Here is a 27,741-nt window from a genome sequence, read left to right as displayed (position 1 = left end):
ATTAGGCCAATTAATAACCTGATGATAGCCACTAAGTGTCCAGATGAAAGGAGGAGTTGCACAGTTTATCACTTTAATAGCTAGAAATGATTAAGCTCTGTGAGGAAAGCATACTGAAAACCATGATAGGCTGAAAGCTTGGCCTCTTGGACCAAAAAGGCAAGTTGTGAATGCAAAGGACAAGTTCTTAAAGGAAATTAAAAGTACTACTACTCTAGTGAACAAACGAATGATAGGAAAACAAAACAGCTTATTGCTGATATGAAGACAGTTTTAGTGGTATGGACAGATCAAAGCAACCATAACAAAGTAACCATAACATTCCCTTAGGCCAAAGCCCAATCCAGAGCAAAGCCCTAACTCTCTTCAATTCTGTGAAGGGTTAAGTGAGGAAAAAGAAAAGCTAGTTTGAAGCTAGTTGTTTTCACAAGGCTTAAGAAAAGCTGTCTCAGTGAACAGTGAAGTGCAAAGGGAAGCAGCAGGTGGCTACACTAAGCCAGATTTTCAATGTGGATGAAACAGCCTTCTAATGGAAGGAGATAATATCTAGCACTTTCATAGCTAAAGAGAAGTCAATGCATGGCTTCAAAACTTCCAAGGACAGGCTGACTCTCGTTAGGGGCTAATGCAGCTGGTGACTTTAAGTTGGAATCAACGCTCATTGACCATTCTAAAATCCTAAGGTCCTTAAGAATTATGCTAAGTTTACTCTGCCTGTGCTTTATAAATGGAATAAGGCCAGGATGATAACACATCTGTTTACATCATGGTTTACTGAATTTAAGCATACTGTTGAGACCTACTGCTGAAAAAGAACTCCTTTAAAATATTACTGCTCACTGACAATGCACCTGGTCATCCAAGAGCTCTGTTGGAGACACACAGTGAGATTCATGTTGTTTTTACGCCTGCTAACACAACACACATTCTATAGCCCATGGATTGAGGAACAACTTCAACTTGCAAGTCTTATTATTTAAGAAATTTATTCTGTAAGGCTATAGTTCCATACATAGTGATTCCTCTGAGAGATCTAGGCAAAGAAAATTGAAAACCTTCCGGAAAGATTTACCATTCTAGTGGCCATTAAGAACATTTGTGATTCATGGGAAGAGGTCAAAATATCAATATTAAGAGGAGTTTGGAAGAAATGGATTCCAACCCTCTTGGAGGACATTAAGGGGTTCAAGACTTCCAGGAAAAAGGAAGGAAGTGCAGATGTGGTGGAAATAGCAAGAGAACCGGAATTAGCAAGAAGTAGAGCCTGAGGATGTGACTCAATTTCTGTAATTTCATGATAAAACTTGAATAGATGAGGAGCTCCTTATCAATGAGCAAAGAGATTTCCTGAAATAGAATCTACTCTTGTGAGGATGCTGTGAAGACTGCTGAAATGACAACAAAGGATTCAGAATATTACCCCGCTTGAGAGATTGTTTCTGAAACTTAATCAAAGCAACAAACCTCACTGTAATTTTATATTAATTGCCACAGCCACCACAAACTTCAGCAACCACCAACCTGGTCAGTCAGAAGCCATCATCATCGAGGCAAGACGAGAAAAAAAGGTTAAAACTCACTGAAAGCTCAGATGATGGTTAGCATTTGTTAGCAATATTTTTAAATTAAGGTATGTATATTTTTTTAGACATACTACTACTGCACACTTAACATCTGTGCTATTGTGGTGGTCTGGAACCAAACCTGCAAAATCTCCAAGGAATGCCTGCACAGGTGAAAGTAAGACTTCTTTTGTTTTTGAGGACAAAATGTTTATGTTTTAATGTACTAGAGTTGAGTTATAGCAAAAATTCCAAGCTAGAAGTAAGGTATAACTTGGGCAGGAAAGGAAGAATCTCTCATGAGATCTAATCCGTAATAATGGGATTCAATGTGTCAACATAACTGGGGGCAGAGGGAAAAGCAAAGCCTGGGATAGGAGTCCCTTATTTTGTCAACTAAGGACATTTTTTTTTTTTTTTTTTTTTTTTTTTTAAAGTAGGCTCATGCCCAGCGTGGAGCCCAATGCAGGGCTCAAATTCAGGAACCTGAGATCAAGACCTAAGCTGAGATCAAGAGCTGGACTCTTAACTGACTGAACCACCCAGGCACCCCAAGTAAGGGCATTTTAAAGGAACTAATATCAATGGTCACCATTTCTTACGAGTAAAGACACAACCTCAGGCTGATCCTTTAAAATTTCCCTTAATAGTCTCATATTAAACAAATTTAGCCTTGTGAAAAACTAGCTGCACTATCCTGATTTTTCTTTTTGCTACAGGCCAATAACCACCTCAAAATCAGTTCAGTTGAACTTCAAATTAGTTTTGATCATGAACTCACAATCCTGATCATAAAGATCATGAGGAGTCACATCCAGGGTGACTACTATTTAGACAAAATTTTCACCGAAGTAATTAATACTTTCACTTACTAGTCAAGTTTAATGAGCTAAGATTTCCTGGATACTATTAAAATTTCTAACATTCGTGTGAAACATCTATGTGAACTATAAAATCATACAATATCATTAAATAGGCAAATTAATGACAAAATGGCACAATACCGCTGATCAATGAAGTTATCATCTATATATATTTCAATGTCTTTTTTCCCTAACTTGTATTTAAGTGAAAATAATTTTGTCTTTTGTTAAATAAAATATGTTAAGTAAAATCTAGAAAGCTATAAATCAAATCTTAATAGCAGTTGTTTCTTTCTGTCTGGAAAGTTTTTTTTTTCCCTTTTTATCTCTATTTCCTAATATTTCTACAGTGAGCACATGTAATAAAATTATTTACAGAATTTCAATTTTTTTTTCAGTAGACTTCACACCCAGTGCAGAGCCCAACATGGGGCTTAAACTCACGACCCTGAGATCAAGACCTGAACCTGATCAAGAGGAGGATACTTAACTGACTAAGCCACACAGGTGCCCCATGAAATTTCAATTTTTAACAAACAAGACAGCATAAAGACAAAAAGAACTGAGGATCTCACTCTTTTGTTTGGGAATGATAGATTTGGTTTAAATTAATCCCTTACAAAAATAGAAGTTTAACATTTATACTTTATAAAGGTAGATGGAAATTCTGTATCTAGAAGCAACATAATCTGTTAGTAAATTGTATTTAACTTTTCTTTTCCTCCAGATTTTTCCCTCTAAGAAATCCAATGACAAGATAACATTATTTTCCAAACCTAACAGAAAAAGATACTAATCATAACTAAGGTAAGTCATATTCAATTCAACAGACTTAAGGGCTATCAGGAAAGTGTATTTTACACAGTTTTGATGTCAAACACCATTACTGTTTTAAAGCAAAAAGCAAAATACATGTATGCTTTAAAAAATTATGAAGTACCCATACCCATTTGTACTTTTAAGTGTACTTAAATTATTAAAAGTATATTTAGTCAAATTAAAAATACTAGTTTATTTAGCCTAGACCTGACCATCCTCTTTTTCTTTTTGGAATATAAAAATAGAAAGCAACATTCTTAACTTTTCCAATGACCATGGTAATTTCTAAATATACATATTTATTCACAAGAAATCTAACAATGTCCCAAAAGTAATTTTAACTATAACTTAAATTTCACAGGTGGGTTTTCTTTCAAAATTCATCTACAAATGCCCATTTCTTGGACCATTCACTCAATCCTTCAGTGTATTATAGTTTAAGAAGCCAAGTGCCATATACTTGCCAACTCCCCTTTCGTAGTTAAGAACTGGACTTGGCACTGAATGCTGAGAAAACAGGCTATAATCCATTTAATAAAACTTTTCTAAGGTCTCATGAATAAATGTTTTTAAAATATTAAATACAGGCAGATTTTCCATTTTACTCTTCACTCATCTGCTCACCCAAAAGTTGAGCTTCTTACTGCCATTAAGTCACTTTTCTAGAAATATTTGCCAAGATTAAGTTAAAGGAAATACAGAATTAAAAGAATAAATCTGCTTTTGTAAAGCATTTTCTAGAAACAATACTGAACAAGGCAGGGCTTCACAGAAGAAATTATCATTTTATAATAGTTTGTGGCATTATATCATTTTGAGGCTTTTTTATAATGAGCAACTGACATATTTTAAAATCACCAATCTCTAAAAAGCATTTTAGTTGTTGAGTAACTATCAAATTTGGCATTATACAAAATTACTTTTTTAATGGAAATAATGAATATAGCCAATGGAGCGCTCTGTGAAATGGACTAATTCTCACTCCTTACAGGATGATGTAAGCTAGGAGAAAGCACTGTAAAAATAGTTATCCAGAGAGGTGATCACAACAACCCAGTTCCCTATCTGACACACCAAAGGTGCTTTTTTGGCTACAGAAAAGCCAGTAATAAGGAAAGATGAGCTTTGTGGGGGGGGGGGGGGGGGAAGAAGATTAGGGAGAGGGGATATAGAGAACAATCCAAGGGAGAGGTTTATTTGTTGTTACAGCATCCTTCCTGAATACCAGCTGGCACAAACTAGTCAGAGGGGTGTTAACTGGAGAATGATTATTCTGGCCATTATCCTTATCCTCTATAAGGGATTCCAAGTTTAAAAAAAGCTCAAAGGAGCAATCAAATGCGAAAGTGTAATTAACTTTGTAAATCATATTATCTATCCATTTGACGAATGCAATTAATTTTAAAAGAATTCCTGAAACAACTGCATTATTTAATACAAACTCAAATTCCAAAGCCTGCTTATTACTGCTCATTCTAAAGCCGGGGTCCACAGTTCGATCTGAAGTTTGTACTCCCAGAAGTTCTGTTTACCAGAAGCCTCTTCTGCCCAACCTATGGCTCAAACCATACCCCAAAATAACATTTTGAAAACCAACAATTTTTCTCAAGAATTTTATATTCAAATACAGAGAGAGCAGAAGGGATAAACACAGCAAAGCAGTACAATATTTATTTACCATCTCCAGCAGCAAAGCTTTGGAACCAGGAAACAACCCTTTTATACAAAGCAATCATCTTCCCACCCCCAACTGGTTATTGTTTACAAATACAAAGTACACAGAACATCTGCTTTATATGAGCAAACTTAAAAACATACATACAGATATACCCCATTCTGTAAAGTACTTTATTCATTTAAGAAGGCCAGTAACCACCAAACGTGTTAGGTAAGATTCTTCTTCCTGTATTGTCTTTTCGGTAAATTGCCAGTATCTATACTTATAAAAATCCCTCCTGGGAAGAATGACATTGATTCTCCTTCAGCACAGGACCACAAACAAACAAAAAAACAACTTTGGAACTCGGGAATTTTAAAATATCTCTGAAGCTGCAAAGGGGGAGTTATAGCTTTAACCCTGAGTGCCACTGCTATATCTCTGGCACAGAAAGAAAAAGGATGAATTATGAAAAGAGAAAAGGTGACAAAGTGGCAACAAAAGAAAAGAAACTCCAAACCAGAGAAAAAACAAACAGGAAGTTGACAAAATGTGTTCTGGGTGCTGCTGGAGATACCACTGGCACAAGGTTCACAGGTCTTTCTTCAATACAACACCTCCAAACTCCAATGAAGCAACATTTTTAGAAATATCTTCATTTTCCCCAAATCCACCCTCAAATTATCTATAAACCAACATACAGGGAGATTAGCCACATTTAGCTACACTAAGGACACAATGCCAATAGGAGGTCATGAAGTATACAACTGTATACCCATAATGTAACATTCCACTTCAGTGTCATCATCCTGTTCATCTTCAAAGTTGTTCTCTACCGGTGCCTCAGTTCTTTCTCCACTACTTGAGCTGTCTATCCCTGGGGCTGGTGGTGCACTGACCAAAAACCCTCCTTTGGCTCAGTTCAGAGAAGAAAAAGAATTGTTCTAGATGTCCACAGGAGACTATGGTACAAAGCGAACTCCAGACAGACTTCTATAACCTTACAAGTAACGGCTATACAAACTTGGTACACTTTGAATAAGTAGGAACCAATACATTTTCATGGGTAATTTATCCTTTTTCTTCAGCTGCATCTCAAACTGTGCCCCATAAAGGCTGTTCCTTACAATTCTGAAACCAGACGTGATGTTCCACATGCCTTTGTATGCACTGATTCATTTCAATGCCTGGCTCCTGATTCTCCGTTAGTCCAACTGGCTCTTCTCTAAGCATGTTCCAAACCCCAGCTCAAGTATTTACTAAGTAAGAAAAGCTTCCTTGATCCCTCTAGATGGCCCTCTCTTTTGTTCCAACCTCATCACAGACAATCCTCTAAACAGGACAATTACGTTGTATTGGTATTTCCTTCTCTTAAAAGAATACACCATCTCTTATGAACTCCCAGTACCCCCAGACCTTCCTCAGTGCCTGCCTGCACATAGATATTGATAATGATGATAAAAGTTTGTTGCCAACATAGACACAAAGTGACAAAACAGCATCCATCAAAAACTGTATACACGTACCTACATATCCTAGCTCTTCATTCTACATTCTTTTATTTCTTATTATCATAAGCATTTCTTAGCTTGCACTTGAGAAAAGCAACTATTTTAAATATGCCTTTCAATGACTTAGTCCATTGATGGGTTTGCAATATAGCTTAATGGTTGAGCCTTAAAAAACTGTAAACAAGGGGAACATAATCTGATGACAAGAACTATTACATGCTATTAAATATACATCTTAAATGTACCTGTACTTATACCCAATACCATCCCACAGTTGTATCTATGAACGTGTGTAGAAACAGCACAACTATGAAAGAAATCTATATTTGACTTTTGAGTTTTCAAAGTACTTCTGCGCATTACCTCATTTGAGAGTAGGAAAACTGAGGCTCAGAAAATAAATGACTTGCTAATACTTGGATCAAGGTCTTTGAATTTAAATACCATGTGTGTTGCACTATTCCACCTTCTTCCCTAGCCAATATCCTAAAGATGCCAGCAAAAAAAAAAAAAATTTAAGTGTGTATCTGAAACAAAATGGATATAACAAACAAAAAAGGTAGGAAAAAAAACCATGACTAAAATGATCAGTGCTGAAAATGAATGGAATACATGAAACAAGCCAATGATCATGCATCAAGAACAATCTTAGTCCCACACAGTGAAATCTCAATGGGAAAACTAAGAAGTTAGGGTTTCTCGTCTGACACATGAAATGACCAGGAATTAGTTAATATAAGACATCAAATACTAAGGGATGAGAGTACAACCATAAACACAAAGTTTAGGGAAGAAAAAGATTAGTGTATGTCAAGTTAGCTCATCAGAAAAGTTAAGACTTTAGTAGAGCCTTGAAAAATACAGAGGCAGCCTAGTATAATGCTGAATTCAGACTTTGGAGGAAGAGTCTATATTCAAAGCTTGGTTTCACCAATTGAGCAAGGTGTTTAATGATGTTTCATTTCCTCATCTGCAAAATCAGAATGAATTTCTTCCTCAAGAACGCCTTGTAACTTCTAGCATACAGCCTAGTAAATGTAAGCTCTATAAATGAAAATTTTCTCCTCTGCTTGCTTCCCAGGTAGGAAGACAATAGTTAGACTCAAGACTATCAAGGTGCTTTCAAGATCTCAAAATATATTTTTGCTAAATGTAAATAGGAGTTGTTATTTTTTTTTTTTTTAATTTTTTTTTCAACGTTTATTTATTTTTGGGACAGAGAGAGACAGAGCATGAACGGGGGAGGGGCAGAGAGAGGGAGACACAGAATCGGAAACAGGCTCCAGGCTCTGAGCCATCAGCCCAGAGCCCGACGCGGGGCTCGAACTCCCGGACCGCGAGATCGTGACCTGGCTGAAGTCGGACGCTTAACCGACTGCGCCACCCAGGTGCCCCAATAGGAGTTGTTATAAGCCATGAGACAAAGACCAACATGCATGCAACTCTTGCTAAGAATCTAAATGAGGTTAATAAAAAACTGACTAGAACCAAGGCAGAAAGGAATGGGCTGCACACCTAACAGCTGGATATTTAATGTAATTAAATATGTTCAAAAAAAATGTAACTGAAAATTTAAGACTATTTAGTGACTTGGAAAATGTTTTCCCCCAATCGTCCACATCATTGTTGCCCCACGAATTAAAAGTGGTATAGATAAAAGGGACCACAAACATTATAGTTCTCATAGCACATTAGTGTTAAATGCACACTAAGTAGTGTAAAACAGCCATCACAGATAAAAGTGGGAGTTAACAAGAGGTCTAACTGTAGCCCTTCAAACTCAATGACGTGATAGAGCTACTCTTATGGGCAATGAAAGAAAACAGAAAACCTAGATAGCTCATGGGAAAAAAACAGTATCAAAGTAGGTCTTGTAAGAAGACTACTAACAGAACTCATAATAACACCTGAAGCATTTAAGATCAAGGGAGAAACTTAAAATACCACTAGATATAAAGCATTTACTTTCACTTCTACCAAAGTATATAGTTAGTTAGGATTATTAGAAAACTCAATACAACTTGACAGATCTCCAAAGTCCTAAAAGAAAGTACAGACAACCTGAGAATTCTTGTTGAATTCTTGACAAGGCATCAGAAAATCCAAGAGACCATTTGAAATAGACAGTTATCTCAATAAAACATGTAAAGCCCTTAAGACCTGGAGAAAACTAGTTAACTTTAAGATACACTATATGTCAGCACTGTTCTATAACTCCATGGTAATGGGCTTAAAATTTTTTATGAGAGGATGCAATTAGCCATAAATCATATGTAATAATACATTTGTGTGAAAATTATAAAATGAGAAAATACTACTATTAAATGAGAAAGCATTTAAAACTGATGAAAGTTCAATAGCCAGAAAATAATAGTTCCAGAGACTGGACTGGCTACTTTAAAAAAAAAGGACATTAAAAAAGAAGACTAGAAAATCTCTTACAATAATGCTGAAGGCATTGTATTTAAGTATACAAAGCCACATCAAAATACTGGCTAGTAATTACTGGTAGAATAAAAAATATAATCTACATCAAAGAGATTAGGGGAAGATCAGACATCCTTCCAGAAAGATGTGTTACATAAGGGAGAAGAAAAGATCAAATAAAGAATGAAATAACCGATATGATAACATCAAAAGGACATGGATGGACTGTGATCACTTCCAGATATATCCCACTGGAAGCAAACATAATTTCCAGTAATAACATAACTCAATGATACCGAACACGACTATAAGAAGTTTTCATTACTATAAAGTCAAGCAAACAAAAAAGACAAAAATATTACAAAAATATTGTCCCACTAATCAATAAGAAAAAAAAAGATTTAATAAAACAATATTTCATCATTCATACAGGACGGGAAATTTCATAAAAGAATTCCTTAATGGCTTACAAAACTCTTTATTTCTGGAAAAATAACTAAAAGATTTGCATTCAAAAGTGATCATCAGTTAAATAACTTCCACCTGTATATTTTAAGTGAAAAATGGAAGGATGGGTTTGTGTATCCACAAATGAAAACTATACGGAATGGATCTGGCGAACTGAATGGCATGCATAAGATGTACACAGATATCACAATCCATTATTGGACTAGCCACTAACATTAAGAATGGCAAATTTCAAAAGACGAGGAAACATAAGCAGTGCAAGTCTGGGGCAAGATATGCCTCACGTTAAAGAAAAAAAAGTTTTCAATTATTGCAACCTTTATAAACTATTCCTACAAAGACCTAATCCATGATTTCTAACCTTCATCAGAATCCCATTAAATTACATCCTCAAGAATAGTGAATGTGGCAGTTAAGTCTACTTATCCATGTCATTTAACTCTGTATCCAATTTTATAGCTAGAAGAGATTCTGGATTGTGTCTATTCCAACCTCCTTGTTTTTAGTACCTGAGGTTATCCTGGATGTACTGGACCCTTAAGGACATTATCAATCAGGTCACTTAGGTATCATTCAGTAAATTATTAGTATAGTACTAATGTAACATACTAAATAGTATCCAAGTATCCTGAAAGACTTTATGCTCCCCTCAAAATGTCATTTTGAGGGCTACGTAAATAAATGGAATTATTAAGAAGCTGCCACACAGTAAGAAAAAAAAAAAGCTTAAATACAATTACATTGATAAGGAAGTTGTCACACCGTCTGAAAACAAAGGATAAAGTATCAGGAAATCTGCTTTTCCTAAAGTCCTTGTTTCTTCTTACCAAGCAAACACTTCCACTTATCAAATATAAGTTGTGTTACCATGGCTTAGAACAAGGTTAGATAGACAAATGACTCAATCAGAAAACCTAGAACCTGCAGAAAGAAAACAAAGCTGCCTTAATGCCCAGGAAACTGAGCCAATCATTAATAACTAAAAAGAACTACCATAACATTATTTAAATAAGGGGGAAGGGCATACTCCATAACCTTCTGAAATGGATCAACAGTGCTATAAAGAAAACAAATGAACATTCAGAAGGAGAGTACATTTAGATAGTGCAATTGTACAGATGATGAATAAACTACAAGACTCCAAAAAAAAAAAAAACAAATAACTGTACAGAACTCACATAAATACCACCAGCAACATATGCAAGACACCAAAATGTTAAGTTTTAAGCAGGGTGAAATTTAAAAAGGCACTTCATATAACAATGGAAACTTTCTCTGTACACAGTAACTGCAAGAAATCATATTGTCTTCACATATATTTTATGTCTAGTTGAGAAAAAACATTTTGAAGAAAAAGGATCATTAGACACATCCCTTCTGAGAATACCAAATCATTAAATTTGCAATTATCCCAAAGCTTCCCGAAAACCTAGAGATATTTAAACAGGTTCACCTAATGGAGAATTTTTGTGGCAGGCTCTGCGCATGGCAGGCACAGCAAGAAAACTTACTATCTAATTGTGAGTTCCATATGCTATTGGGGTTGTCTCCCTACAACAAGTCCCCATTTTTAGTTTTGTAACACCAGTATCATTCAAGTATGCCAGAGAAAGATTTTTAAGTTAACAAGTTAAGAATACTGTTTCTTCTGCAGTCAAGAGACTGATCTATAGCTAAAAGCTGTTCCCATTTACTGCATTCTGACAATCCCCACTCAACTGCCAAATCCAAATCCCTTTCAGAAGTTACCCAGTCAACAATTCGGGGATTTCTTTTCACTTTTAGGAAAATTCTCTGGAGATGCTTGAGTCTATCAACTGGAGAGTGGTAATGCAATTTTAACTTTACTACTGAGCAACATAAATAACACGAGAACAGCAATGCTGTTTTATAAAATATTTGAGGAGCTATACAACGTAAATAGAGCTAACACAAGTGAACTGTACACTTAAAAATGGTTAAGATGGTAAATTTTATGTTGTCTTGTCTCTAACCACAATTAAAAACAAAAATTTTAAAAGGAGGCCTGTGTTAAGTGGAAGTGCCAAAGCAGTTTCAGAGAATCCCATCTTCACGTATCATTTTTTGATTCGGATTCTGGAAAGTAAGAGTACCTCAAAAATCATCAAATTTGTAACCCACTATCTGATTCAGGGGAGGAAAGGGGAGAAATGGACAAGTGGGAGATTAAAGTAGCCTTAGCTAACTCGGAACTATGTGTAGCCATATAGAACAGTTCCAAGGTCTCTCTCTCCACTGAATTCACCTGTGACTAGTCCTTTCAAAAAAGAAGCTATATAGTGCCATGTCAAGGGCACATGAGACCACTTAACTGATGTGATACATATCAAACTATAAAAATCTTTATGATTTCTTAGGCCCTTGTGTCTTTCAAGGTAAATGTTAAGTCTAGATATGACCAAATGTGCAAGATCATCTCCTCTATCAAGTCTGTTAAGCTTAATCTACAAATGGGACCAATATAGTACTCTGAAATTATCTGACAAAATAAAATAACTTCTAAGTAGGGATTTATGAGTCTTCAACCTCTGTTGTGTCTTCAACAATCAGACAGAGGAAGAAAAGTAGTAAAAAGGGTACTGAATATAGTTACAATGGAGGGGGAATGAGCTTCAACTATTAAAAAGTGGGGCACTAGGGAAAATGTAAATCACCACTGTGCAAGAACTACGGCAGAAATAGAAACCACATGAACCCTAAAACAGTTATATTCCACTAACAGTAGATCCAAAATATTTTGACCAAGCAGATGAAAAAATGCAGATGTTTTACAAACTAAGAAGATACAAAATGTTAAGTCTGTTGATAAAAAAAAATTTTGGGGGGCTGTCAAGCAAATAATACTAGGTGATGGACTCTGACCCCTCAAACTTGACACTTCTTCCATTTTTGAAGTCATGCTGCGAAAACGAGGATCTAAGGACTGGTATACTGCACAGCCACTGCCTTGAGATTAAAAAGATACTGTGGAATATACAATTGAGGTATCTGCTGCCAGTTCCAGAATTGTGAAGAACTATTAATGGAACCAACTTGGAGCAAAAAGATTAAGTCGTCTCTCATGATTAAGAGTCTGACTAGAATAAGGGACCAATAAACCAAGAACATGTTACTGAAGTCTTGATTCCAGACTTTTAAGAAATCATTACTGGATGTTATCATTTAAACAGATATCCAGAAACAGAACTGCATGAGATGTTCTCTTTACTACATCCATAGTTATACTCTAACACTTAAGGATTCTCAACATCATCTATTTGATGGCATCCCTCTTTATTACAGTAAGAGGACCAGATTGTCAGGCATGTTTGGAATTCTATTAAGAGTTCAGATTTGCATGCCTGGATTGTAGAACATCCTTTATTTCCAGGACACTAATGCACATTTCCTTTTTGTGTTTAGAGTGATGAATTATCAAGCTCAAAAAGTTTAGCTGTTTAGAAGGTAGGTTTGTTTAAGAAGGTCATCTTGGTGAAAGGCCTAGAATATCCTGAGAGAACACCATGATGGGTCTCACAGCTTGTTTATATGTGAGAGCTTGACAGGTCAAAGACTTAGGCCATGACGATAACAAAGAATTCTTTCACATGTAGCTTTGAGTGGTAATGACACTGTAGCCATCAGTCTCGATACGGACAGTTACTGTGAAAATTTTTAGAGATGTTACAAGAAGGAAAGTCTTTTTCCAGCTGGTGTCCACAGTAGACCTGTAACATCTAGCCATCCTACTGGAAGCAAACTGGATTTGGCAAAATTTGATTTGTATTCCAGTTCTTGACAGAGTTGCACGGTTGATGCTGAAGTCTCAGAGAGCTTGAGAGTAGTATGGACTCTTGAAGAGTCAGATTGTCCTGACATAAACAGAGCACAACAGATTTGTCATTTTGTGAAGATCTGACAAGGTGAAGCCCGAACAAGGAAGCACTGATGACATAAAAATGAAGGATTTGCCTCTGGCATTAGTAAACAGAGACCTAGTAGCAGGTTATTTCCAGGCCCCAGATCTGCTAGTCCTCAGTTTACCAGTAAGATTTTCCTGAGGAACAAATCATTTATATTTTTTTAAGCACAAGAGGATTCAGATTCCTGAGTACCCTCCTCTGAACTTACTTTGGACCAGATATAATGGGTAAACGTTTGTCCAACCCTACTCAGATGGACGTCTCTACTGTCACTTGGCCAATAAAACATAAGTCTCTATTTCAAAAGTCTAGAATTACATGTTAGCTGTGATAATTCCAGACATGCATTTGTTTTCTGAGGTGACCTCCTACCTGTAGATCCTGTTTGAGTGGGGAGGAACAAGTAAAATAGTTAGGATCTTGGATGACTACACTGCTGAATGCAAACAGGTTATTAATTCTTGTACCCATGGCGTTCTGGAGATTCTCCCTTTTTTCTATATCTATAGGGGTGGTTTCGAGGTTTGTACCAATCTCCTTTGGAATATCCTCTATTGTGATAATGTGCTTTCTGATCATGACTATAAAAGTATCGATGTTGGTTATAGTATTTGTTGTGGTCTCTATAATCATTTTCTTTTATACTATTTTCTTCTGCAACAACAGCATTTACATCTTGTCCAAAGAGAGAAGTACCATCAAAGGGTAAGTGTGAGATCTTCTCCTGGGTTTTCTTAGTGAGAGATGTAAGTCGGAGCCAGGCTTGTCTTCTGTAGTCTATTGCCATGGCCATAACTCTGACTACAGAATCCATTATGTCCCTAGTAGTACAAAGCTGCCAAAGGCCAGCATCCATACCATCCGATATTATACATCTTGCTTTTCCACGATCAAACTCTGGGTCATGAACCAGATCCTCCATGTCTTCCCAGAGTTTACGCTGATATTGAGTCATATAGGCCATGTAACTAGCAGCTCGGGCTGCAATGGAAGCAGCATGGTAGAATCTACAACCCATGACCTCCATTTCTTTTGAGGTAGAATCTAGAGGAGATGTTGTGCTTCCTCTTTTGCTGTGCTCTAGTGCTTCTACAATAGGGCCCTCGGCTGGTGGATTTGGTTGGAAAGGAGAGGTATCCTTGGCCACAGGATATACTCTGTGCCCCATGAAGGAAGAAGGATGGCAATCAGCAGGGTCTTTAAAAACCTCAGTGGTGGCAATTCTCAGAAGAGGATGCAATGGAGGAACCAAACGTTTCTTAGAGGTCACATAATCAGGTTTCCCTTCACATGATTCTGCTTCAGATTGTAATGTTACTCTCTTTATAACACCTCTTTGTTCCATTCTTTTCAAAAGACCTGTGAAACTAGACTGACTGGGATCAGTTGGCTGCCCTTTGTCATCAGCTGAGGGGGACTTGCAGTCAGCTTCTTCATCAACCGTAGATAAATTTTCATCCTTGGAGGTGGAGATGTCCCACGGAACTGAGGAGTTCTCACTTGGCCTAGAATGATGGAATCTAAAACAGCTCCTAGACTGCAGATCACGTATCACTCGTGACATCTCAGCCACCTGTGTCTGAAGATAAAGGATGGCATCTTGTCCATGCTGTGAAGCTGAAGAAGACTCTACAGGTAAATCCTCCTTGACCTCTGAAGAGGCCAAAGATTCTTGGGGGACCAGAACTGGAGATGAAGGCAGAGTCTGATAATTTTGTGATGGTTTAAGTGTCTCTGTCTCAGAAATCTTAATATCTGAATTACTTTGATCATTTTTCTGGTTCTCCAATGGGTTCTCAACAGAAGAAGGTTGAGAAACTATCCTTTGTGGACTGCTGGTGCAACTCCCAGAGGAGGAGCTGCTGTCTCCAATGGGAAGAGGAACACTGCAGCTAGAGCACATTTCTGGGCGATGATTCTCAGAGGATGGCACCTTAGACTCAGGCATTCTCTGGGTTATCCACATGAACAAGAAAACCAAGGAAGAAAAAAAAATGCTTTTAATATGTTAACTTTCAAGTGCAGAGATGCATGACCAGTAAGCAGAACTCAATTTTTTAAATTATTATAACAACAATGAAAGATGCAATCCACTACAGGTCTGCAAGGGGATCATAGACGTCAAAGCCACAAGCTTCACTACCCCCAAAACCCAATACCAACTACTGGCAATAATCTGGCACTCTATTAAAAAAGAGAGTAAAAACAAGCCCAGTTCAATTGGTGCCATCTTAGCCTACTGCTCAGTCTTCTTCTAGGACAAGAAGAGGTGGTGAGACTACTGGTGATTAACAATCTTTTTTTTAAAAATCCCATCCAATGTATGTAAGTCAACAAGTAGAAGTTTATAATAGTATAGAGAACTTGGGAAAAGTTCCACTGAAAATCATACACACAAAAATATTTCTCAAAGTCCCCACTGAAGAGTCACTTTTAAGTCCTTTAAAGATTCTTGTTCCCTCTCCATGAATAACATAAATGAATAATGATCAAACTTGCCAGTTGCATAGTCCTACTTTACGGTTTGTAGTTTCCAAGGAGCTTACATAGTATGTATTTGTCACTTCATTTTGTCCTCACAACAACCCTGTGAGGTAGGTATTATTATCTGATAAAGAAATTAAGATTAAAGGCTACTTAATTTATCCAGAGTCACAAAATTACTAAGGAGTAAAGCTCAGGCTAAAACCTAGGCATACTGATTCCAAGTCCAAGTCTCAATCCCTTGTAATATAAAGCAAGAAGTATTCCGGCCAGGAGTCTCCAACCCATCAATCCATCAAGACAATAGCCCATTAATAGAAACTTGGGCTAAGACAAAAGAAAGACAAGGTTGCTACAAAGGGCTCAGCTAGTTTGGTTCTCAGAGTAAGGGAAGTATTAGTTTAAGGGTCAAACCCACAACCAATAAATCACAGGTAAGAGAAAAAAAAAAACAACCCTAAATATGTGAGGAATAGAGAAGGTTAAAAGGAATGACAACTGAAGTACTATACCACCTATAACCCTTCCCCACATTCCATTTTCTAAAGGATCTTCACACATCCTCTCTTCCAAGATAAAACAAATTTTCTGTGGCCACATGGTTCTGGAAGAAAAGGATCCAGTTATACATGGCACCTAAGGAGAGATACGAAAGGAGAATGGCACAAGGAGCCAAAACACTTGCAGTTTTTATTCCATTTCTCTTTTATCAGATACCATCTTCAAGTCTTACAACTTGGCTGTATCATGTTATCTTTTCACATTCTCACTGAAAGTAAAAAACAAAACTGGAAGTAGGAGATGTTCTGGGCAAAGGACTCAATGGATACCTTCTATGGCTCATTCTATAGAAATGGGCCATTCACTAAAGTACTACAGCTCCTAAACACAGCCATCATTGACTTGATAATTGTTTTAGACAAGGCCTCTTAAATGACTAAAGTGAAAGAAATGCAAATCAAATATAATGTACTTACATCACTATGGGAGGTGCTAGGCTCTTCATCATCACTGCTGATCAGATCAATGTATTCCAGAACAGGTCTTAATGGTCCTTCCTATGAAAGAATCAAGCAAATTAACAAGTCATGTAGTTATTCAAACTAAACCAGTCACTTAAAACAATTACTTTTTTTGTTGGGACTGGCAAGAATTCCTCTAAAGAGGCGGCCTATGGGCGCCAGAAAATAATTAGAACACACACACAAAAATATTCAGAGTACATGAGTAAGAAATGATATTGGGGCACCTGGGTGGCTCAGTTGGTAAAGTGTCCGACTTCGGCTCAGGTCGTCATCTCACACTTCATGAGTTTAGGCCCCACATCAGGATGCTAAGAGCAACTTGGGCCCTGCTTCAGATCCTCTGTGCACCCCCACCCTTGACCCTCCCCTGCTCGTTATCTCTCTCTCTCAAAAATAAAAAATAAACATTAAAAAAAACTAATGACAAGATCTAAAAGGAAGAGTTTAAACCTTGGTAGAATATTAAGACAATGTTATTCTTCGGGGAAGGATTATTAATAATAAAGGAATTAGTGCTATAAGGACACAGATATGATTCAATGTTTTTTAGATGGGATGAGTATTAATTACCTGTTAGATAACCACACTCAAAAACATGTGGTTCTCTGACTAACAGCTTGGCTTTATTTCCCACTCCTATAGTCAAACATCAAACCTGATTCTTCTCCATCCTGCTTCCAACCATACTAACTGCATCATATATCAGGCCTTGAATACTAGGCCTAAAAGCCTAGATTTTATTCCATAGGCAAGAGGGAATCAATAAATACTAAGATAAGGAAAACATGAGTACTGTGCTTTAAAATTAATCATGTAGATGAGTATGGAGAGTGGGAAATGCAGGGTAATTAATCAAATAATGCAAAAAAAAACAGCAGCAAAGAGAATAGTGTTGTAGTATATATACAAGACAATACATGGGTATTAAAAAAGAAAAAAAAGATTGGCTATAAAAAACAAAATTCCAACAATAAAAAGGAATCAAAGAAGTCCCTAAGGTTTCAAGCTTGAACAACCAGCTGGATATATCTGGAATTCAGAAACAGGAAGCCGACACTCTTTTGAACATAATGGGTTGATGTATCAGTGGCACACAAAGTTAACTGGCAGAAGCCAGAAATGCAGGGCTGAAATCTGGATGTACAAACATAGCTAGAAATACAGATTTGGGAGGGGTTCCTCTAGAAGACTAAATTGAACTATGATATTGCTAACAAAGAAAACAATGAGGAAAAAGAAGAAATTTAATGAGGCTCTTGAGGAAATGCTGGAATTTTAGGACTCAAGAAGAGCTAAGCAGGTAATCAAACACTGAAGATGAATCAGGAATGGATAAATTCAAAAACACTAGAGAATCCTCAAAAAGTTGTCAATGCAAAATGTAGTCAAAAACATGGACAACCAAAAAAACTGCCACTGAAATTGGCAACAAGATTTTTAAATGCCTGAAAACAACTTTCAAGAAAGTAGCAAGCATATAAAAGCCAGGCTCTAAAATATTAAGTAGAACATGAGGCAATAGAGGCGCCTGGCTGGTCAGTCAATGCAGCATGCGACTCTTATCTTGGGGTTGTAAGTTTGAGCCCCACGTTGGTTGTAGAGATTACCTAAAAATAAAATATATATAAAAAAAAAAAGAGGCAGTAAGGCCATGAGTAAAGAATATTATTTTTTAAATTCTAATATGTTGAGAATCAGAGAAAGGAACACAGGAAGAGAATATAGCTGAGGGAAAGATTTCTTAGGATGCAGAAAGCTGACTGTTGGCAAGCCAAAGTGATGTATTCAGTGGATAAACTAACAGAGAAAGACTAGAGTCAGGACACAGAAGCTAAGATCTTTAAATATCCTCTTCCTTAGAAGAGACATTCCGTCTCAAAGATAACTTGTTTCTCCCTTAGGCTACAACTTCTCCTCAAGCAGAAAATTGCTATCCTTGCAGACAGGTTTTATCTAGGCACTACGATAAAACCAGAGACCAGAACTTCAGGACAGGGATCATGTAATAAGTAATTAAGATTTTTGCCTGAGCTGTAAAAATGGAAGTTTAAAAAAATGTTTTTAATTTTTTTTAAATGTTTACTTTTGAGAAAGAGTGAGTGAGCGAGCACGAGCAGTGAAGGGGCAGACAGAGAGGGAGACAGAGAAGCCAAAGCAGGCTCCAGGGTCTAAGCTGTCAGCACAAGCCGGACGCCGGGCTCGAACTCCCGAACCATGAGATCATGACCTGAGATAAAGTCAGACGCTTAACCAACTAAGCCACCCAGGTACCCCTAAAGATGGGAAGTTTAGAAAAGAGGATATTCTCCAATTATGGTCAACAGAGAAGATTCACCTACCTTTAGACTACAATCTACCACTGTTATTGTCAATGTTATACATTCAATTCAAGGAAGTAGAAGAAATAAAAATATGCTAGCTTCTCCTGTTCTAACACCTTAACTTTGGGCTCTTCAAGAAATGTGCATTAGAAATTGTTATTACATGTCCATAGCAACAGCCCACCAAGAAAGTCTCCAGGTTACCAGAAATACACAGAGAGAGCTTCCATAAACAGAGAAAAAAGAGACGAAAGAAGGTAACAGAGTACAAAGCAAAAAGTAGAAGAGGAACCCTCCCCCCCCCGCCAAACCCAGGATAAAGAAAATGGTCACAGATGGGATTTAAAAACAGCTGCAGAAATAGCAGAAAATAGCAGGAGCAGGAAATGATGAAAGAAGACTATTACAAATTTACTGCTAGGGTGAACCATTAGACTGATATGCAACCAACTATTCCTGAACTAGCGAAAAATGACAACTTCATATGATTCACACTAATTAAAAGAGTAAAAACAATCTGGGTAGGAAATCCAAAAATGAGAAAAACCAAGAGTCATTTAGAATATTTATTGATTCACTCAGCAAATAATTATGGGTTTATACGTGAAAGAATGGTAGATGACGATGACATGTATTTGAGACCACCAAAAAAAGCAGAGGCTGAGTTAAAAAATAAGACAAGTGGGGCGCCTGGGTGGCGCAGTCGGTTAAGCGTCCGACTTCAGCCAGGTCACGATCTCGCGGTCCGGGAGTTCGAGCCCCGCGTCAGGCTCTGGGCTGATGGCTCAGAGCCTGGAGCCTGTTTCCGATTCTGTGTCTCCCTCTCTCTCTGCCCCTCCCCCGTTCATGCTGTCTCTCTCTGTCCCAAAAATAAATAAATGTTGAAAAAAAAATTAAAAAAAAAAAAATAAGAGAAGTATCCCCAAGGAAAATATTACTTATATGCACACACTCTAAACTTTAGTTATGGATATGGAAAAAATGCCACCATAACGAACTTAAAGAATCAAAACATTTTAGTATTCCATTAATGTTACTACTCATCAATAACATTTGTCTTTGAGCACTATACAGGAACTGTACTAAACTTTTCATGTAAATGATTCCATTTAATCCCCAATTACTTTATAAGGTGAAACAGTGAATTATTATTATTATTCCATTTAACAAATGAGAAAACTAAGTGAGGTACACCTGATTCTCTAAATATATAACCGGCTGTGTGGTCACTATAATTCTGAGGTTAAGTTCAAAGTATACACACTACATTTTTTTTTTTTATTTTTAAGTAATCACTACATCCAACGTGAGGCTTGAACTCACAACCCTGAGATCAAGAGACACATGCTCTACTGACTGAGCCAGCCAGGTGACCCTACATGCTTTTTTAAATCAATCCCTTATTACCTAAGTTTTTAAGAGACTTTGTCTTCCTTCAAAAAGAGAAAAAAAGACTTCTTGCTGTTGCCCTCAAATCTGAATAACTCCTAACACTAACCAAAAAATAAGTTATTAATTCCCATAAGAATGTGTATGTCAAGAAACATTTCTTAAAATGTTTACAGTGACTGCCTATGTTCTTAACAAGTATAAATGCATGTTGTCCTCCAATTAAAGGCATTTTATTTGAATTTGCTCAATTCATCAACTAGTAAACCATCATTCTCATCATCCCTTTTGTACCAATAACAAAATCAAAGGATTCTACTCCCGAAGGCCGCACAATTAGGGCCAGGAGCACAGGCACAAACAAAACAGTTTAGTAACACAGCTGAATTAATATTAATATTCTAAGTAAAAAAAAAAAAAAAAATTAATGACACAAAAAGGTTTCATTCCTGTTACTAGAAAAATGATTATCATACAAAACCAAACACCAATTACCTACAACAGTTGACCCTTGAAGAACATGAGGGTTTGGGCTATGACCTTCCCTTCCATTACGGAATTGAAAATCTACATACAGCATTTGACTTCCCAAAACATAACTACTAGAAGCCTACTGTTGACTGGAAGCCTTACCAATAACATAAACAGTTGGTTAACATGTATTTTGTATGATGTTATTATATACTGTATTCTTACAACAAAGCCAAAAATATTACAAAAATCATAAAGAAAATACATTTATAGTACTGTAAAAAAAACTACATACAAGTGGATCCACGCAGTTCAAACCCACTGTTCAAGGGTCAACTGTAAATGGAAAATAATGTCAATACACTAAGATATGGACTGTAAGAAATGTAGTTTACCCAAGTCTAAAAGAATATGGATTTGAAGACCGGTGCAAAACTCTAATCTAAAATTTTAATAATGCATGTGTTTTTTCAATAGATTTCCAGTTACAGGATCAGGGATATAGTTTACTTATGCAATCCTGCCCAGTTCAAAAATTCCAAGTGGTTCCCAACTGCCACTTTTAGTCCACAATTCAAAATCTACACTATCTGGCCCACCCTTTTCTCTTTCACTTTAAAAATTTTTATCCTCCAAAACTACACAGCATCTTCCCTGCTTTCCCATTTTGATGCCTTTCTTTATTTCTTTTCAAAATGCTCTTTTAAATACAAATACTAAATGTTACCTAGGCCAAAAAGGCTTCCTTTTTTTTTTTATATAGCACCGGGTACTTTTTATAAAATAACTACTTTCTACAACCATTTACACAGTTCTCATAACCTATATTATCTTCCACATTGAAATATGGGCACTTACAGGTAGGACCTATTTTCAGTTAATCTTTTGTAGTTCTAGAGTACTTACTTCATGACTTTGCATATCATGAGCTCCAACATTATTTTTATTTACTGAGCTAATTATAGGTGCAAGACACCCAGTCAAGATACCTTCACATTTGTGCCCATGACTCTTACCTACTGCAGTTTAAGTATTATCACTTGACCTATGTGCTTCAGAAGCTACTGATGAAATTATACCTTGATTTCCTTCACTATTTCCAAATGTTCAATGATTCCACATTACATCAATAATCTTGACTTAAACCTAAATCTCATGTGCTATTACCAAGATTATAATAGGTTGCCTTTGTGTCTCAAGTAGCACTGTGAAAAATCATGTCATCAGCTCTTGGGTAAAACCATTTTCTGGGAGTAAATTAACTAAAATATACAAAGTTTCAAAGAAAGACAGAAAGATGGTGGCTGAATAAGGGATCAGAAAAATATTCTCAGTTTTCAAAAGCTTGTGTTAACACCATTTCACTTTTACGAAAGACCCACACTGGTATCAGTTTTCACTAACTGAAGTAAATCTGAAGATTTTCTCTTATATAAAAAACAAACAAAAAAAAAGGATGAAAAACAGAAATACTGTACAGCATTTGTTTTGCAGAAAACCATTACAGAGGCGGTGTGCACCCCAAGCAGCGAGAGTACCACTGCCAAGCTGCTTCCCTGAACTAAACTCAGCATTTCACAGCTTTGGATTATGTCTGTAAACATCTGTACTTTATCTCAATTTATTTTGGACATCTATTAGCAAGATGTGTTTTAAGGTATCAGAAAAGCCAAAAAGAGGTTATTTTTGGGTCTGGAAATGCTGAAAATTTTTCCATATAAGTAAATGGTAACTGCTTCTTTGCTTTAGACCCTCTTAGCTTATAAAGTTTTCATAGGTTTCAAATGTTTCTACTTTACAATAACTGGGAGTGGTGGAGATACACCTGTATTATTAAACTAAACAGAAAATGAGAGCAATATCCTTAAATAAAAAGTTTTTGCTATGGTAACATTCTGTTTGAGATCACCCAGGTATTGGCTTTGCAAAAATCAAACAGTACACTTATAAACCGTGCAGTTCTCTGTACGTATATTTCAACGTAATTTAAATGAAAGGGATTTATTATCCTTATTATTTCTTTCCTTCAGCACACTGTTTGGTTTCAGGCTCTATATTTTGCAAACCACTGAAAGACTGCTGTGCCACCATGTGATCAAAGACTGGAAAATTAGATTAATGAGCGTGAATTAAGAAATCCAAGCCAGAGTAAATCAAGAAGCAACATTATAATGCCATTTTTGTATCTGAAGAAATCTTTTTTTTTTTTTTTTTTTTTTTTTTTAAATTTTTTTTTCAACGTTTATTTATTTTTGGGACAGAGAGAGACAGAGCATGAATGGGGGAGGGGGCAGAGAGAGAGGGAGACACAGAATCGGAAACAGGCTCCAGGCTCTGAGCCATCAGCCCAGCGCCTGACGCGGGGCTCGAACTCACGGACTGTGAGATCGTGACCTGGCTGAAGTCGGACGCTTAACCGACTGCGCCACCCAGGCGCCCCTGTATCTGAAGAAATCTTAAGCAGAGAACAATTTGTTATCTTTACTGGATGAGCATCACCTAAAGGAGTCAAGGATAAGATTAGTTTACAGAGAGAAGTAGAAGGCTCTATCTCAATTTATTTTAAAATAGAATTAAGTTATCATTAATTATCATTTAAGTGTTATCACTAAAAATGTAGAAGCAATGTTTTTCATAGATCTCTTCTAAAACTGTAATTGTGCTTAATACATATAATTCACTTCTCCATTTGGAACTATCAGAACTTTGAACCTGTATTTGCCAACAGGGATAAATACAAGATGTTGTATCAAGGTGCACACACAATACATTATATTTTTTAATTTTTTAAAATGTTTATTTAGTTTTGAGAGAGAGAGAGAGAGAGAGAGAGAGCGAGCATGAACAGAGGAGGGAAAGAGAGAGAGGGAGACAAAGAATCTGAAGCAGGCTCCAGGCTCCTTGCTGTCAGCACAAAGCCCGACGTGGGGCTTGAACTCACAAGCCATGAGATCATGACTTGAGCCGGAGTTGGATGCTCAATCAACTGAGCCACCCAGGCGCCCCTGCACTATATATTTTTTATTCTTGATGCAAAGATGTAAGATATTCTCTACATTTAAAATTAAAAGAATATTTTTAAAAAGTTTTTTTTTAATGTTTTATTTGTGAGTGAGTGAGCACTTGCAGGGGTGGGGCAGAGAGAGAGGGAGACACAGAATTTGAAGAAGGCTCCAGGCTCTGAGCTGTCAGCACAGAGCTTGACATGGGGCTTGAACCCATGAACCGTGAGATCATGACCTCAGCTGAAGTCGGATACTTAACCAATAAACACAGGGGCCCCTAAAATTAAAACAATATTTCAAAAATAAAGAGTATTTTAAATTTCAGCTTAATACATTATTATGCTTAAGTTACATACATGCTGTACTATAATTTTTTATTCCACAAGTACCAAAAAGTTTTTCAAATCTTATTTTTATAAATTCCATCTGTGATTCTCAACCCAACACCCATAGTTTATAAAGAAGTATATCATTCTTTCATATACACAAATATCAAGATGAATATTCTCCAAATGCCAATATTCAGGAACAACCTGAAATATTTGTCCTAAGAAGCCATAGAATCCTGTTACCAACATACTTCAGTCCATTGTTAGGGCACCTGGGTGGCTCAGGTGGTTGAGCATCCAACTTTTGATTTCGGTTCAGCTCATGATCTCAAAATTCATGAGATGGAGTCCTGCTATAAGCACAGAGCCTGCTTAGCATTCTCTCTCTGCCCCTTTCCTTGCTCCCATGCTCTCTCTCAAAATAACTAAACAAACACTTTAAAAAAAAAAAAAAAGAAAAAGTACATCTGAAACTAATTTAACACTATGTTAACCACACTAGAACTAAAATAAAAGGACAAAGGGCACCTGGGTGGCTCAGGTGGTTAAACATCTGACTCTTGATTTTGGCTCAGGTCATGATTCCACAGTTTGTGAGATCAAGCCCCACACCAGGCTCTGTGCTGATAGGGTGGAGCCTGCTTGGGATTCTCTTTCTCTCTCTCTGCCCCTCACCCTGTTGCATGCTAACCTGCACTCTCTCTCTCACTCTGAAAATAAAAGGAAAAAGTACCACATGCACTAGCAATGGTGAAGACAGCCAAAAAAATGATCTCGTGAAAGACTCCTCAATAAACCAATTAAAGACCATACAAAAATGGTTTCACCACAATGGCCCTAATGTTGGGGTATGTAGAGGATATCATTTAATAACCAGCTTTACAAACTGTCCCAAACCAACAAACATAAAAACACTACAATCTATTAAGAAAAATTATACACGTTTCACAGCAAACCTCAAATAACTACAGTATTCAGAAAATGGTTCAGAGTAGAAGTATTCTCTAACTATGATACCACTCTAAGCTGAGTCTTTGCAATTCTTTACAGTTTTGGGTGAAAATCATCTCCAAATACGTCATAACCCCCACTCTGCCTAAACCAAGGCTTTACAAACTGTGGTTCAGAGATTCATATGTCCTTTCATCTTTCCAAAAGGAAGACTCCTAGGTCCCACCTACAAATTCTGAGTCAGTGGGTATGGAAGGGTGAGGCCCGCAATCCGCACATTTACGCTTGGTAATGCTTAAAGACCACTGACCCGAAGGGACGAAATTCTGAAAAATATGTGTGTTCCTGGTGATGCAGGGATCTCCATATGAACATCAACTCCTGCGCTATGCTGTAACAAACACCATGATCTCACAGGTCAGGGAAGTCTTCAAGGTAGTCGCCTTCATGTTATGCAGCTACATAACGCTCAGATTTTGAGTTCTTGCAAGCCTTCTTGTTCTCTACCTCCTTCCTCATCATCACCTGTCCTCTCTCCCTCGCCTGCATCGTCATCTGTTACAGGACAACCTTGTCCCTCTTGGAAACACGCCTAGACTAAGCATTAAAACAGCGCTAAGTAAACGCACGAGAAGCGTGATGGAGTGAACACCACGGACTTTCGGCAGTCTTTGTGACGGCTACCGCAGCTGCTCAGAGGCCTCTTTGGGTAAATTTCCTAATCCTACGCCACGCTCCCCGGTGTCTAGTACCTATCGGACGTTCATACACAGTTGCTCAATGAGGAGTGGACAGGTGCAGTACAATCACATAATGGCTTACCACGCGCAGTCTTGGAACTCTAGGAAAAACCCGAATGTCGTTGCTACTTACACTAACAAACTGAATGTCATCTTCATTTTCATCCGTTGTTGACTCAGATGCCTCGGGCCCAGCTGGAGGAACAGATTCTATTATCTATAAAAATAAGCCAAAACACGCTTATCTATACAGCCACGTACTTGGTGGAAGAGACTTTCCCAAAAGGAACGAAAAAGAAAGAGCTTTTTAAAACAACGAGCTCTTGAGGAAACCGAACAGCACAACTGCATGCAAATCCGACTAAGAACAGAACTCCATGGAGTCGCGTTCTGTCTCTGCAGACGCGGAGCCATGGGGAGCGGACGCCGAAAACGACTCCCCAGCCCCTGCGAATTCCCCTATCTGCTCGAGGCGGAGGGATGCGCGCTCACCGCCGAAGAGCGATCCTGTCTCAAAATGTCGCTCTCGCGGGCAGAGCGGCGACAACAGGGAGCACCGGGGCCGGCGTAGGGGACCGGGGGCGGCCGGGCGGCCATTGTTACCGCTGGGTCGTCGCTCGGACCCGCACCAGGCCCGAACGCTGGGCTCGGCCCGAGACGCCGAGGCTTTCGCCCCGCGGGCGCACAGCAGGCCGCACACTCAACAAAACACAAAGCCCTTTCGCGGCGCGGCTGAGAACGCCGCGGCCCGACGCTCCACCACTCACCTCCGACCCCGGGTCTCCCATTTCTCCGACGGCCTAACTGACAGCACCACCGCTGCTGCGGTCCCCGCCGCCACCGCCGCCGTCGCAGCTGTCCCCGCCGCCACCGCCGCCACGACTTCCCTTCCCGCCCAGCACCGCTTCGCGCCGCTGTGACCCGCCCCTGCGTGAGCGCCGACGCCGCCGACGCCACCGACGCCGCGGGCGGAAAGAGGTGCGAAACCGCTTCAAAAGGAGGAGCGGCCGGCTCGGGCCCGCTATCCCCCGGAGTCTCTTTCGCACAGTCCCGGCCTGCCTTCTCCGCGCCGCGCAGGAACCTGGGAGTTGTAGTTCTAGTGCCGCCCGAGACCGTCCCGGCGTCAGTAGCAAACCGCGGAAAAGGACTCCAAAGCATGGCGCACACATTTTGTCACGCTGACGTCAGCTGCAGCTTTGCGGAGCCGGGGGCGGGCTAGGTTCTGTTTCATAGTGAAGGGCAGGAACAGGGATGTGGAGGTGTGTTTGCAATTGGGTATCGTATGGGTGTGGAAACGAAGCTCACCGGTGTCAGTTTTGGCCTAATGGCGGATGATGGCGATTAAATTCTCATATTCCTTTTTTATTTTTGTATTTTTTGCGGTGGACCCGAAATGTAAAGGTGTAGTTGAATTTTGAGATAAAGAAATCCGAGGTGTCTTTATGTTACTCACCTGTTCCCTAGCTTCATTCTCTCAGCCATAGCATGTATTAATACACCCGAGTGGGCAAATTGAGGACCAGAGTTCCAGTCTCCAGGTTGGCCTGAAGAAAACTGGCGAAGCAAGAATCTAGGGAGCCGAGGCCTAGCTAACTATCATTAAGCTCTAGGCCAGTGAAAACATGCGCTGTTTAAAGATATTCTCAGAGGGGCGCCTGGGTGGCGCAGTCGGTTAAGCGTCCGACTTCAACCAGGTCACGATCTCACGGTCCGTGAGTTCGAGCCCCGCGTCGGGCTCTGGGCTGATGGCTCAGAGCCTGGAGCCTATTTCCGATTCTGTGTCTCCCTCTCTCTCT

General features: G+C 38.3%; 1 protein-coding gene across 5 annotated transcripts in view; it reads right to left on the bottom strand.

The window, feature by feature from the left end:
* ZNF451 (zinc finger protein 451) overlaps positions 1-26,848 on the bottom strand; it is an 88,299-nt gene extending 61,451 nt beyond the window's left edge. For 2 of the 5 annotated variants that reach the window (XM_086707138.1, XM_086707139.1), the window contains exons 1-3: positions 26,713-26,848; positions 26,079-26,162; positions 16,692-16,772 (exon numbers count right to left, since the gene is read on the bottom strand). In XM_086707138.1, coding sequence (XP_086563264.1) covers positions 16,692-16,772; positions 26,079-26,162; positions 26,713-26,733 — 186 coding nt within the window. In that variant the 5' untranslated portion in view covers positions 26,734-26,848. The other 3 variants (XM_086707143.1, XM_086707144.1, XM_086707140.1) reach the window with 3 other exon arrangements.
* Positions 26,849-27,741: the final 893 nt, after the last annotated feature.

This window comes from Puma concolor, chromosome B2 (genome assembly GCF_028749965.1).
Source record: "Puma concolor isolate L17-30 chromosome B2, mPumCon1.1.hap2, whole genome shotgun sequence".
NCBI classification, from domain to species: domain Eukaryota; kingdom Metazoa; phylum Chordata; class Mammalia; order Carnivora; family Felidae; genus Puma; species Puma concolor.
This window is presented reverse-complemented; position numbering and strand designations above follow the sequence as displayed.